The 14,626-nt window shown below is 26.2% G+C and overlaps 1 protein-coding gene across 1 annotated transcript; it reads right to left on the bottom strand.

Annotated features, from left to right (window-relative positions):
* Window positions 1–10,085: 10,085 nt before the first annotated feature.
* Window positions 10,086–11,807, bottom strand: LOC129295870 (uclacyanin-3-like). Its single transcript, XM_054934458.1, is given in 3 exon segments — window positions 10,086–10,401; window positions 10,403–10,658; window positions 11,521–11,807. Coding segments are annotated over 3 exon segments (552 nt in total). The 5' UTR covers window positions 11,684–11,807; the 3' UTR covers window positions 10,086–10,268.
* Window positions 11,808–14,626: the final 2,819 nt, after the last annotated feature.

Raw genomic sequence — 14,626 nt, forward strand, 5'->3', positions numbered from 1 at the left:
TAATTACAGGAAAAATTTTACCAAAATTTCTACAGAATGGTTAAAACTTTATAAATTTTAAATTTGGATGTAAATTTATATTGTTATTTTGAATTAATTAGTTAATTATAACTTATAAAATGTGAGTCTATCTCATATTTCGTGCCGGTCACACCCTCAATATCGGGATGTGACAAATTCCTTTCAAACCTTTACCAATTTGCAATGAACAAGGCATGGGTTATCATTATTAAACAATATGATATATATTAAGTATGAGCTTCATATTTTTTTTTAGTCTTTTTGACATGGCATTAGTCAGGTTCATTCTTTTACAATTCCAAATTTTATGTTCATATTGCTATAGAGTCAAAGATGGGGTGATGGTAATTTCTTTAGAAGCATACTTCTAGACTCAATCCCCAATTGATTAACAAATACTTTTATCTTAATCAGAAGGAGTGAATGGAGAACATGTTCATAGAGAAATGGTTGTTTCCTCAGGTTTCACTAATGAAATCATCGGCCCACCCCCTGATTCAGATGATTGACCTTCTAATTGAGGATGCAGACAAAGGTGCTTTGATTAGGCTAGAATATATCATAATGGAGCAAAACATTTCTGAGATGGCATAGTCTAATGCCTAACAACAAGCGTGTTTTAGGGTCATGGATTGAGTAGAGAGGTAGATCAACTATATGTTACTTAATAAACTAGAAGGCTTACTAATTACTTAGAAGTCAACAATAACCTACTATTTCAATATCATCTACAGAAGATGTGTAATATCCACCTTAATATTGTCAAATAATCACCACAATTTAACATACAATAGTAATTAGGAGTCATTAAGTTCATAAACTTACCTTAATAATAGCACGATTTAATAATATAACATAAAATCTTTGAAAATATTTGAAATTCCTAAAACCCTTAAAAATTATATTCAAACTCAAAACAATAAGTTTTTATGCACAATGAAAGCAATTGAGAATGTAAAATTATAATACATAAGAAAATAAGGGGTAAAAAGTTCTTTGTCATAAGACATCTTTTGGAACGATTGATAATATTCAATATAAAACATTTGATGATATATTATGGGTAAAATTTGAACTTATTAATGTAATATTTTCTTTGATATACTCTTCTTATTTAAACTCATTAACTATGAGAGAGAAATAATACAAATTTAAAATTTTTCTTAAATATGAGTAAAATTAAAAGTTTAGTCTATTTAATGACTTAACCACATTTTATTAATTTCAATAAGTAGTTAGATTTGTCATATAATAAAAACTAGATATGGAATATTTTGCAAAATATAAGATTTTTTTTTTGTTATCTACAAATATCCTCCTGTTAAAACTAATCTTCTTAAAAACATTATTGGATAAAATATAAGATTTAGGACTAAGGAATTTGGGCCCAACATGATGTTACCTACTTAGCTCTCCAAAAGAAAAAAATCGAAAAAGAAGTATGGGCTTAGTCTATCTCAACCATTAAGCCCTAGGATGGCTGGCCCTATTTAAAAAGAAAAAGAAAAAGACAAGAAAGAAAGAAAGAAATAGAAAAGAAAAGTTTAAAGTTTCAAACCCTAAATCCAATTTTCCTCTCTGCCCCCTTCCCCTATCTCAACAATGCTTGGTGAAACTAAATTTGGGAAAAATTATTGATGGAAAAAAAAATCCTATTCATGATGTTTTTTGGTTGCAAGGGTGTGCCAAAGGAATACATCCTCAAAAGGTGAGATGTTTTTAACTTCTAAATCAAATAGTGAGTTTTTTGAGTCCTTTATCACAATTTTTCTAAATACAAGTGCTTAAAAGTAAAGGAAATGAAAGACTAAAAATGGGAAAACATGCAAGACTTGCATGACAAGAGTAGCTATGTTATTGATAACAATAAAAAGGAAATTACAACAAAAACAAAAGATGGAAAATTGAAAGGAAAAGTGCTAACGCTATTGTTACTATTATGTTAGGAGCTGGTGCTCTATAGATTGCTAGAGAACTTTAGCGCTCTCTATTGGATGAATGGTTCGCTAAGGGCATTGTGTCGAATTTACTAAATGATAAAAGGAATTGCGCTAGGCAAAGTAAAGAATGACATCAATGTTTTTATACTAAGCAAGTAGACTTTAACTTGTTTAAAGAAATTGTCTGAAGAAATATGTGTAGAGTTGTGTGTAGAGTTGTATGTAGAAACATATGTGTTATGATTTTCCTTTTATAGGTATAAAGTGACAGTTTTCTTCATATTTCATATTTCACTTTTTTAGGATCATTAGTTGTTGTTTTCTCCATGACTTCCTTAGCTCTTACTTTTTTGAAATGGTGCATTGTTTGACCAAATGTTCCCTCCAACCACATTTTTTTTAGAAGCTTTAGGTTAGCTTTAGGCCAAAATACACTTTTTAGTCCAAATAGTTAGGCTTGATACCAAGATTAGATTTTATCCCAAACAATTCTTTTTGCCTCAAGTTATAAAATATTTTTTTGATAAAGTTTCACATACCAATAAATATTATTAAATACATTTGAGAGCGATAAATGTTGATTAGCCTTGCTTGTAAAATGGAGGGCTAATTTTCTGGGTGACAAATATGATTATTGAAGGGAAAGTTTGCAAACTCCGATTTGTTAGTGTGATTTGCATCACAAGTATTTCAACCATTTTGAGGTCTATGTTATGGAGATTGACAGTTAAGTATCAAAATATTAATAACAGTTAAATTAGATTTTGGTAATTTTTTTTAAAAGTAAGTTAAAAATATTAATCTAAATAATTGTAAATTTAAGAGCTTTAATCATAAATAAATATGTAAGTATCAAATATAATTCTTATATTGTAACATAAATTTTTATTTATAACTATTTAAATTGATATTTATGAATCATGTTTTAGAAAAAAATTTTAAATGTTTAACTATCATTAATTTAATTTTTTAAAATCTAGCTGTGATTCTCCCTATATGGTTGGACTTATGACTTATGAATTAATAGGGTTGGACGTAATTTTTTATGATTATTCTAAGCATAATTTTTCTTATTATATTTCAATTAAAATATTATAAACATATAATTTAATTAACAAGTATTTAGTTACATGTAGGAATTATATATAGTTATATTTATCATGCTTTGGTTAAAGAAATAATATATTTATAATGTATTAAAAAATATATAAAATGTACTTTCTGCCTCAATTTATAAAATTTTTTTACAGAGATTCGATGTCCTTAAATATAGATACTTTTGTCAAAAATAATTTCTTATTAATGATATTTTTTTAATATTATCATTAATATATATTCTCTCACTTTAATATCCTTTCATAAATAAAGTATTAAATAAATAAAATTTTTAAAAGCTTATATTTTATTTTTAAAAAATAAGATTATAAATTATATTTAATAAATTTTATTTGTACGTTTGATTTTATTTAAAAATATAAGAATGAGATAGTATCATTTTTATTTGTATAGTGTTAGAGATTCTATTGATTTATTTAAGTGAAATTATGATGGGGAATGTGGGTTGGCCCTCAAAACTTACCACGAGAAAATCTCAACCCAACAAAAAAATTACTAGCCCAACCCAGTGTAATTTTCTTCAGCTTGAGGTGGGCTAACCTATATAGGTCATGTTGACTTACAGTTTCAGCTTTATATAAAATCCTGAAATCGCATAATAGTATTGCATTAATGGATTAGTTTCTATTAAGTAATAATTAATGTTGCTATTGATATTGCATTAATGGACTAGCCCTCATAAGTCACAATTCAGCACACTTATGAATTATGATGCTGCTATTAAGTACTCCCTCTGTTCCAAATTACTATAAGATAACTTTGATTTATTATCTCAAAATATAAGATAATTTTACAAAAATAAAGTTTCATTAATTATATTTTTCTAATATTATTTTTCAAATAAAGGGAGATAATTGAGATGATTGTAGTTTAATGATTAAGAGCATCTTTGATTTCTATTTTCAAAAACTGTTTTCTGCTTTTAAAAACAAAATTTAAAAAAAAAACTTGTTTTGGATTAGTGTTTTTAGATTAATTGTTTTCAAAAATGTTCTCTTTTTTGTTTTAAAAATAAAAAATGAAAACATCTCAAATTTATTTTTATTTTTTTCCAAAATGCACTACATTTAATTTTTTTAAAACTATTGTTAGCTTGATCAATTTTAAACATAAATCACCACCATTAATCGCCAACTACAATCACGATCAATGTATTTTTTTTAATTCTAAAACTGTCATTACTTTTATTTTTTTATTTGAAAAACAATTATGAAACTGTATTAAAATACAGCTTTTAAAAATAAAAAATAAAAAAAACCAAATAGGCCTTAAGAGTGTTTGTGAAAATTTAAATTGATAATAATAATTATAATAATGGAATTGCTCTGAAACTTTTTAGGGGAAAAAAAAAAAGTCTTCAACTTTCTCTATGTGTAATAGTTTGTATCGTGAAATTGTTATAATTATTAAAAATATTTCGTTAGTTATCTCATGTCATTCCGAAAGTATTAAAAGTACCAAAAAAGTTTTTTTATTTTTTTAAAAAAAGCAAAACAAAAGGGCACTATATAAATATCCAAACAAAGAAGTCTTGTGAAATCTCATTTCCATTGTGGCACTTCATGGGACAATTGCACCAAAGACTCCTAGTTTTTTGAAAAAAAAAAAAAATCATACCTAAAGTCAAATACATTTTGAATTGTTCATGCAGGCGGAGCATGTTTCCTCTTGAAAAGATCTATTTTTTTTAAGTATACAAATTTTTCATGTATATATACAATACAATATTCATAAAAAAAACATAACAAGGTCTATAAACCATACAATATCCATTTATTATACATAATTCATATGCTTAAGTTGAATAATAATATATAAATTTTTTAGATGTATATATACCATAATATCCATAAAGGAAATTACAAACTCCATATGAGAATAAAGTAATGTTCATTTATTATATATAATTCGTGTGGTTAAGATGAATAATAATATGCAAATTTTTTAAATATATAAACAACACAATGTCTGTAAAAAACATGACAAAATTCACACATAAACAAAACAATATATGTTTATTATACAAAATTTGTTTGGTTAAGGATAAATGTATCTTTTTACAAATAAATATATTTGCATTTGGGGGTTTTTATGTTTATAAAAAAACTCAAAATATATTGGACCTTAAGTATCATTTTTTCCATTCTGAAGATATTGGGTGCTATTCTACCTATTTTTTAATGCTAAGATTTTGGTTATTTGTCATATACTAAAAAAATTTAAAAAAATTTACGAGTGCAAAAAAAAAAAAAAAAATCAGTCCATGGAAAAATACAGCCTCAACGCGCTGCTTGCATTGACCTTCTCTCAACAACTCATGACTTTAAGCATAGATTATAAATACCAATTATTTTTTTAAGGCAGGTGGGTTGGTGGAAGAGATAATGAATGTGATTATTTAATAATATATTATTATTGAGGATTACTTTTCTAAACTTTTATACTTTTTATTTTTTAATTAGTTTCTTCCCAATCAATGGATACATTAAATAAAATAATTTGCCAGGTGTGCTCTGTATCAAATAAATTATACATCATATCTCAATTGTTCTTTAATCCCCTCGCTTCCAGAGGCACATGTTGGTTGGCTTAAATTATCCTTTTTGTGATGTTTGAAACTTGTTTTTCAAAAAGTAACGTGCCGGTTAAAGAATACAAAATCATTTTCAAAATTTAATATATGTTTGATAATATCATAATAATGTTGTTATCAATTTATAAATTTACACCGAATACATAATTATTGTATAGTGTGTTTTGTTTGTACATTACGTCGTAACTGAAACGTGACAAGTCAAACGTCAAAGAATCTTCTCTTAATCTCCTTTTTTTTTTTTAATTGTGGGAACAAGTTTCTAGTAATCTAAATCATCTGTAAATTATTTTTCAAGTCACATGTAAAGTGATTTTGACATTTTACACTTGAAACAATAGATTAACGTTTAGGAAGTTTTTTGCATAATTAAAAAATTTTATAGGAATATATTGTTAATTTTTTTGGGAAAAATACTCCCTCTATCTTTATACAAGCAAAATCACATTTCTCAATAGGTATTTATTGCAAACTTTTCAAATTATTTATCAAAATTTTATCATTCATAACCATAAAAAATAATTAATGAAGGCTTGATTAACACAATTAATAAAGAGTATTGTAGTTTAATTTTTTTATTTTCAGGCATAATTAATATAATTAATTAATTTTTTAAATTGTGTGATACATTTTTTTTTCCTAAGTGCAAGGATATATAATAAAACCTGAATAAAGTGTTAAGACTTAAATTTATGTTTTTTTTTTTCCTCATACCAAGAGAAAGTTATTTGTTGGGCAAAAGGAGAGGCAGCGAGTTAGTTGTGTATCACCTGAAAATTGTGCGTGATTTGCTTAATTTATACGTTTTTAGTTATATTAAAATTACATGATATTCCCTTTAATCTTATTTACAAGTTATTTTCAACATTTTTATCAAAACTAAAGAAAATATTAAATTTTACTAACTTTGTTTAAAAATTCAAAATTTTTTAACTTCATTCCTATTAAATATCCCTATTTTAAAATAAAATAATTTAGAATTTAATAAGCTTTCTAATATTTAATAAGGGCAAAATGATTAAGATGAATATAATAATCATTGAAGTGCCTTATAAATAAAACTAAAATAAACACACACACTCTCCATCCTATAAATAAAACTAGAAGAGTATCTTTTTTAAAATACACTTTATTCTAGATTTTCATTGTGATAAAAAATGGGTAAAAGAGTTATTAATTACCCTTAAACATTATCTCAAAGTTTGATTATTGGATGCATGTATGGAAACCACCATTTGGAAGAGGACAACTCTTTAAATAGTGCTCAAATTTTTTGATTGATTAGTCTCATGGTTGCCAACATGATACATTTAAAAACTAAAAAAAATGGATATAAAAGAGTTTTTGATTAAAAGATAATAAGTTAAGAAAATAAAATTAAAGTAAAACATAACACAACATGTTTCTGTCTGCAAAAGAAATTAGAGATACATGTATAATTTTTTAAGAAAAATTATTTTTTTCGTAAGAAAATTTTAAGTGAGTTGAGTTTTGAGAGTTCATTAGAGTTAAAGCATATTTATAAATTCAAAGAGTGTTAATAAAAATATTTAAAATGCCAACAAGATCTTTATACTAATAATGAGATTTAATCAAGTTATAGGTTAAGTCTTTACTAACTAGATTAATCTTTGATCTAATGAATAGATTAAATAAAAAAACTAGGGAGAATAGCATTCAAGGACATGAGAAGAAAGTTTTTTGTAGGCAAAAACCAATAACAAGTTCATATTTTTATTTTAATAATAATTAATTATATATTAATTTTCATATGTAAATAACTTTTTTATCAAATCTTTGGACGTGATTCTCCCAAAAAAATGACATTGATTATAGTGGAAGAAAATATAATTGCTCAAGCATGGGATATTGAATTTGAATTTGTGTGAATATAGAATATATATATGATATTAAAGGATATGTTTTCAATTGGGTTCGGGAATGCTCGTATCCAACTTAATTTGATAAATATATAAAAAGGGCTCAAAAAAGATTGGAGATATATGTATTATTTTTTTTTAGAAAATTAATATTAATTTTTGTTTGCAAAAAAGATTCGAATGAGGAAAAAGACGAGATATATTAAGCTTCTTTGACCCATTGAATGATGTGACCTGCTTTAGAAGATAGACACCAAAAGAATCCAAAAAAGAGGAGTCGTTGTCGCTGGCTTAGCCACCACGGAGAGTCATTTTAACATATTTTCTTTCAAAATTTATTAAAAATTAAAGATGGGGTTGGTGAGAATAAATCGCTAAATTGGACTTTCGCATTTCTACATTGAATTGAAAACAAATAAAAGATTATAATTATTTCATTATTTTTGGTGTAGTAAAATATATTAACTTTGTAGATATATATAAATCATTCATATCATAGGATTGGAGCAAACTAAACCTCTGAACTTAGTTTACTTTATAGTTTATACCTAAAGGGTAGGAATCCAATACTTCATCATTTATTAAGGAGCAAGAACAAGCTATCACCAATACCATTTTAGGGAGAATGATAATAAAATTTTAAGAAATTAAATTAATGATAATTAAATTTCTAACAAAATTTTATGAAAAATGGATTGTAAATATCGATTTTAAAATATATAAACAGGAATTTGGATTGTGAACTGAAAATTATATTTATAATTTAAATATCTAATTTACAATTGAAACTCTTGAATTTATGATTATTTAAATTGATATTTATAAATTATTTTTTAGAAAATTTTATTAATGATTAAATTATTATTAATTTAATCTTTTGAGAGTTAAATGTGATTTTCCCTATTCTAAGTTGGCATGTTTTATTTATTTATTTTGTTAAAGTATAAATTTAATTATTTAATTTTATACAGCATTTGATTTTAATCTATTAATTTTATAGAGTACTTTTTAATCTTTAATCCTGTTAGTTTTATTTCAATAAATTTTTATATTATATTTTTAAATATTGATAAAATATTCTCGGATGTTGACATAATAAGTTTAATTTTTTTAAAATAATAATAATTGATATAAAAAATAATTAATTGAAATTAACAAAGTTAAGATTAAAAAAATTAAAAAGATATTTTATAAAAATTAAACGATCAAATTAAAACCTTATATAAAATTAAAAAATTAAAAGCGTACTTTAACAACAACAAAAAAGTAAGCAGGTGAGAGAATATAAATTTAATTTACATGTGGTTCACATCTTATTATTTTTGGGTGAATTAAGATGAATGACATTCACATTCTTCCACACCAATAATTAAATTGATTTGGAATCGCTATGATTTATCAATTTGAATGAATTAACATCCATTAGAAAAAGACCAGAAAGAACTATAATGAAGCGTCAATCTGGACAAAGCTTGTGAATCAAAGTCCTCTTTTTGATAATGAGATGATTCAAAGCACCAAGTCTTTTATTGATAATAAAGTAGGAATGAATGAGTCAAGTGCATGTTACTTTCTCAAAAACAAACAAAGAAATGAGAATTCGCCACGTCACTTGAGCTGTACGGTGGACCCCCCAAGTACAGATGTAGCAATACTGTTGGTTTTGATTTTGATCCTATTGAGTAGGTGCACGTTTGGCTTACAAAAAATGCTTGTCTGAACCTAATGGTTTAGAATTAGTTTTTTTTAATACCTTCAAATATAGTGAATGAAAAAAAAAAAAATCTTCATAAGAAATTCAAAGAATCTGACTTGATTCAATTCAAGTAATATTATAAGTCTCATAAACAGAATGATATATATTGGGGGGGGGGAAATCTGAGCAACCGAATAAAGTACAGAAATTAAGCATAAAATAATAAAATTGGACATCAATATAATTTTTTAAAAAAATAAATAAAGTATGGGTATAACCGTAAAAAACAGTATAAATTATTTTTAATATTCTATATTTTGAATCAATTAAGATTTATGGCTTATATTAAGATCTAGATAGAGCAAAGTACAGAAATTAAGTATTGAATAATAAAATTTGACATCAATAAAGTTGATTTAGTTGATAAAAACTAACTTCATATCTCAAAAAAAAAAATTATAAATATTCCCGTAATGCTTTCAATATTATATAATATGTTCTAATTTAAGGACCCCTCAGAATTTAATTAACCAAAACTGTTCATGACAAGGGAAAAAAAAACTAAAACAGAATTAATGTTTTATTATGTTACAAGATATACATTATTTTTGTTAAAAGGAAAATATAAAAGGCTCAACTTTGAATGGGGCAATAACATGGAGTGAAAGAGAAGATTATATATATATATATATATATATAAATACATTACTTTGAGGTTACGCTAGTTGGTGTTATATTTTATGATTTTTTTAGTTAATTTAAAAAATGCAATTTTTATGATACAACTACTATATAGTTTAAGCATAAATAAAAATAAGATTAATTACCAATTCACCATAAAAATCTGAACAAAATTTATTCACTTAAATTTAAAAAGATATAACATATGTCAACATCAAATCTAACTTCCTCATTGAATACAAATCACACAAATCCAAACAAACAAAGAACATGATGATCATGAACATCATCATCACCATCATATAATTAAAACAACCACAAAAAATAGCACTGCCTCTTTCCTAGCACATGAAAGCCAACATCAACAATGACACGACCAATGATCCCATCAAGCTCCCAAAGCCACCGGCAGCCCCGCTGCTCGAAGGCGGGGGCGAGGTAGTTGTTGAAGAGTTGGTGGATGGAGTAGACGGTTGTTGATGGGGAATTCGGGGTCGACGGGGTGGCCGGACTGGTGGGGGTGGAGGCGGCGGCAACTACATCGATGGCAAGCTTCATGCCAGAGCCACAATGGCCTGGAGTAGGGCAAATGAAGTACATTTTGCCTGCTGAAGACAAAGCAATTTTTGTGTTTCCACCACTATAAGTCTTGAGGGCATTGCCAGTACTGCAGCTATTGTAGTCATTTTCATTAACTATGTCCACTCCATGGCTGGTGTCATATGTGAAAACTGTTTGCCAAAATAAATCAATATGATTGGTTAGCTTGGTGTCCTTGAAAACAAAAATTAATTAAATACTTACCAATAATTTCTCAAGAGGAGAAAATTTGCACATAAAAAAATATAAAAAATAGAAAAGTATGATTGTGAATTGTGCATAAAGTATGCAAGGAATCAAACGAATCATTTATGTGTTGATTAAAATTATAAAGAAACTTTAGTTGTAGATGTCAATATACAATGTAAATATAATTTGAAAGAAAATAAAGTGAATTTTTTCTTTAAAAAAAAAGAATTTAAGGGGTTAGAAAGTTAAAAGTTCTGAGTGTATGAAGCTAATAACTCAAATCAATGGAAAAACACAGGAAAACAGAGTATAACACAAACCACAAAAACAGAGTAGGTAACGCGTTTGGTATGAAAACGACTCTCCTTCATAAGAGTAAGCACAATTTTTTTAAAAAAAAAAAAATTCAAACTGTAATGTTGACATGTGATTTAATTGTTCTTATAATGCCAGTTAATACAGTCAAACAGGACAAGAAAATATATTTAAAAAATAATTTTTCATGTAACAATATCAACTATCAACACTAATTCAGTTCTCAGACTCATTTGGGGTAATAAATAAGGCAAGTTATTCTCTTTTTTAAAAAAAAAAAATCCTACAAAACTTAGGTTTACCATCACCCACCTAGACTAATTTGAACTTTCGTTGTATAAGACTGTTATTATAAACAGCAGCCTCATAGATATTTTGAAGATGTTTTTGGTATTTTTATTTAATGTAATTGCACATTTCAGAATGCAAATTCAAGATCTTAGAATTAGTTGATTCAAACAGTATAGAAGGGTATAGTGGGAAACTCACCAAGATTGTCACCAACAGTGAAGGTTTGTCCAGAGGCCCAAGAGGCATAATTCCCAGAAAGCCCCCAGCCAGCGTTGCCTCCAACGGTATGGTCTGTTCCATACACAAAAGGAACAACCAGAAGAAGAAGCAGAGCCATCAAAGAAGAAGAAGAAGCAGCCATGACTGATCTCTCTGTTTCTTCTTTTTCTCAGAGAATCACAACAGCCTAATTACTTTCTAGCTTGGAGGAAGAAGAAGAAAGAATGTTGAAGATGATGATGATGAAGATGATGTGTTGGCTTGGTTGAGAAAGCTAAGAGAGGGTATATATAGATGAACTGGACTACCTACTCCCACTAATGTGTTGTTTAATCTCTTGTGCCCACTTTGTTAATTAAATTTAATAAATTATTGAGAATAAATAATAAAATAATAAAGTAGTGAGTAGTTATAATAATTTGACGTAGTGGTGGTAGTCCAGTTTGGCATGTCCCTAGTCCCCACCTAAAGCATTGGGAATGAGATGTATCGTTGCCTTTATTTGACTTGAAAATTTTATTAGATAATGAAGAAAGCAAGTTGCTTTATATACGTGTGTGTGTGGGTGTGTGTGTGTGTGTGTGTATAGAACAAGTAAAATTATTAATTATTAATTAATTAATTGTCAATATTATGAGTTCTTAAGTTGACTTACAATTATGCCATTGGCCGCCATGCCCTGCTCTTCTCGCAAGCTTGGAGTTGTGGAAAATAAAGATCACCAAAATATATTCTTTTTGGGGATAAATTATTTTGCATTTTCTAGTAATGTTGTTATTCATATTAACTAGTTCTAGACATTAGTCAGGTTAGATTTTTTTTTTTTTGGGGATTATATACAGGTAGTTTTTATGTTGGAAACAATTGTTGAGATAACATTAGACATTAGACATGGGCACCTTTTTTAATAGATTATATTTTATGAAAAGTTAATTATTTAATTTCTATAATTTTGACTTAGTTACAACTCAATTACTAAACCTTAACTTGTTTTAACCTTATTTTTATAGTTTTGACTTAGTTGCAACTCAATTTTTATAATTTTAATTATTTAAAATATTTATCCCTACATTTTAAAAATAAAATTATAAATATTAAAATTATTAAGAAATTTAGAAATCATTATTTTAAATTACCAAAACTGTATCATTATAAAGATTCTTTAAAATTTTTTAAAATATAAAAACTATATTTTAAATTATTAAAATGATAAAAATGAATTACTATTGAGTTAAAACTATAAAATTTTGATTGCCTTGAGTTAAAATTCAGAAAACTATTATAATTAAATCAAATTTATATAAATTAAATGACTAATTTTTGCTATTTTTATTGATGTGATTCTAAAGTAAATTCTTTTATCTAGAAGATTTGAATTCGAACACTTGCTTATGGGTATGGACCATGGAGTATTGAATGTTATCGTCATATTAACGTCAACAAAATGTGTGTTGATTCCTTTGACCCACAAAAAGTTATGTGAAAGGCTCCGAGTTTGAATTTATGTGATGATTCTTTCTAGAGAAGGCAATAACTAACACATGTATATATTCCACACTGTAAAGACACCAATGAAAATGATATATATATATATATTATATATCTCTTAACTAATCTACCCGTTCTCGTCAATTTGAGTACGTAATTGAGATCTTCATTATTATTTTTTTCTTCAAGTCTGAAGCATTTATTGCTATTGACAAAAACATGAAGTTTTCGGAGAACTGTACTGTGTCTTCTCAAATTAGTTGGGGCATTGTGATTTTTTTATGACAACATTTCGGAGCCTAATCAGCATCCAAATGTGGGGGTTTTTAATGGGAGAATGACTCCGAGGGCCCTAGAGAAGAATAAAAAAACAAAAAGAAAAATAATATATAAATTTTAAGAGAATCAATTAATTCAAATGAGATTCTAAGTGTCATACTATAGAAATTTGCAGATTCGGCTCTCAATTTTATAATTTTATTGTGTTGAATTTATAACTTGTGTTCCAAAATTTAATAGGAGAAACAAAATTTATTCAACTATATTAAAATTTTAAAAATAAATTACAAATTTATCACAATAAAATTATAAAATTAAAAGACGAACTTATAAATTTTAAAATTTAACACTTGAAACATAATTTAAATTAATTGGTTCATTTGAGACCTATATGTCATTCTCCAAAAAAAATAAATAAAATAAGTAATGATAATTCAAAATAACCAAATATTCATCTATAAACAAACTCAAGTTCACTGATTCACTTGTGTATAATCAATTGTTTTGAACTTCACTATTTTTTCCCCACCCAAGAGCCCTTATTGCCATTCTCCTTTTATTGTATTACTTAGGTGTCTTCTTATAAAAAGAAGGTATAGTCAGACATTAAATATAAATATATCTTTTAATAGGAATTTAAATATTAATTTATCACGATGTGAGGGATTAACATATTCTGTCGGATATAAGTCCTATTAATTAATTTTTTATTATTTATAGATATTCTTTTATTAAAGATAATTCTATTAAAATATAATCATACATTAAATATAAACATATCTTTTAATAAAACTTCAAACTTTAATTCATGTTCTTTTCTCTCTAACTTTCCGTTGTTGGTAACATGCTTTCTTTTTTTCCCGTTCTTAATGATTTAATTTTGGAAGTTTTTCCAGGAGGGAATGATGTAGTAGATTCATTTGTATGTAGGCCTGGGCACAATGCCAGTCAAGCCAACATGGTCAAAGCTCCAGGGGTCAGTTTGGGTGTGCCACCCAAACTCCAAACCTGGACATGAGAAAAAGTTATATATGAAAAAATTATATTATATATATATATCATATCTTTTCCTTTCCTAACATTTTTTTCACTTTATTTTTCAACTGTCATGTGTTTGCCATTTCCCCATTCACCTAATTCTGGATGTCTTCCTCTGGAATATAAATTTTTTTTTGTTTTTATGTACATTTTTACCTTTATAATATAATTTCTTTTGAATTAAAAAATGTCACAAATAATATTATATAAAACGGAATTATATTTTATTTTCTCTCTTATATTTCTAATATATATATATATAAGGAAATTATTAGTAATT

This window comes from Prosopis cineraria, unplaced genomic scaffold (genome assembly GCF_029017545.1).
Source record: "Prosopis cineraria cultivar Desert tree isolate PC_DT_omini unplaced genomic scaffold, ASM2901754v1 PC206, whole genome shotgun sequence".
Taxonomy (NCBI): domain Eukaryota; kingdom Viridiplantae; phylum Streptophyta; class Magnoliopsida; order Fabales; family Fabaceae; genus Prosopis; species Prosopis cineraria.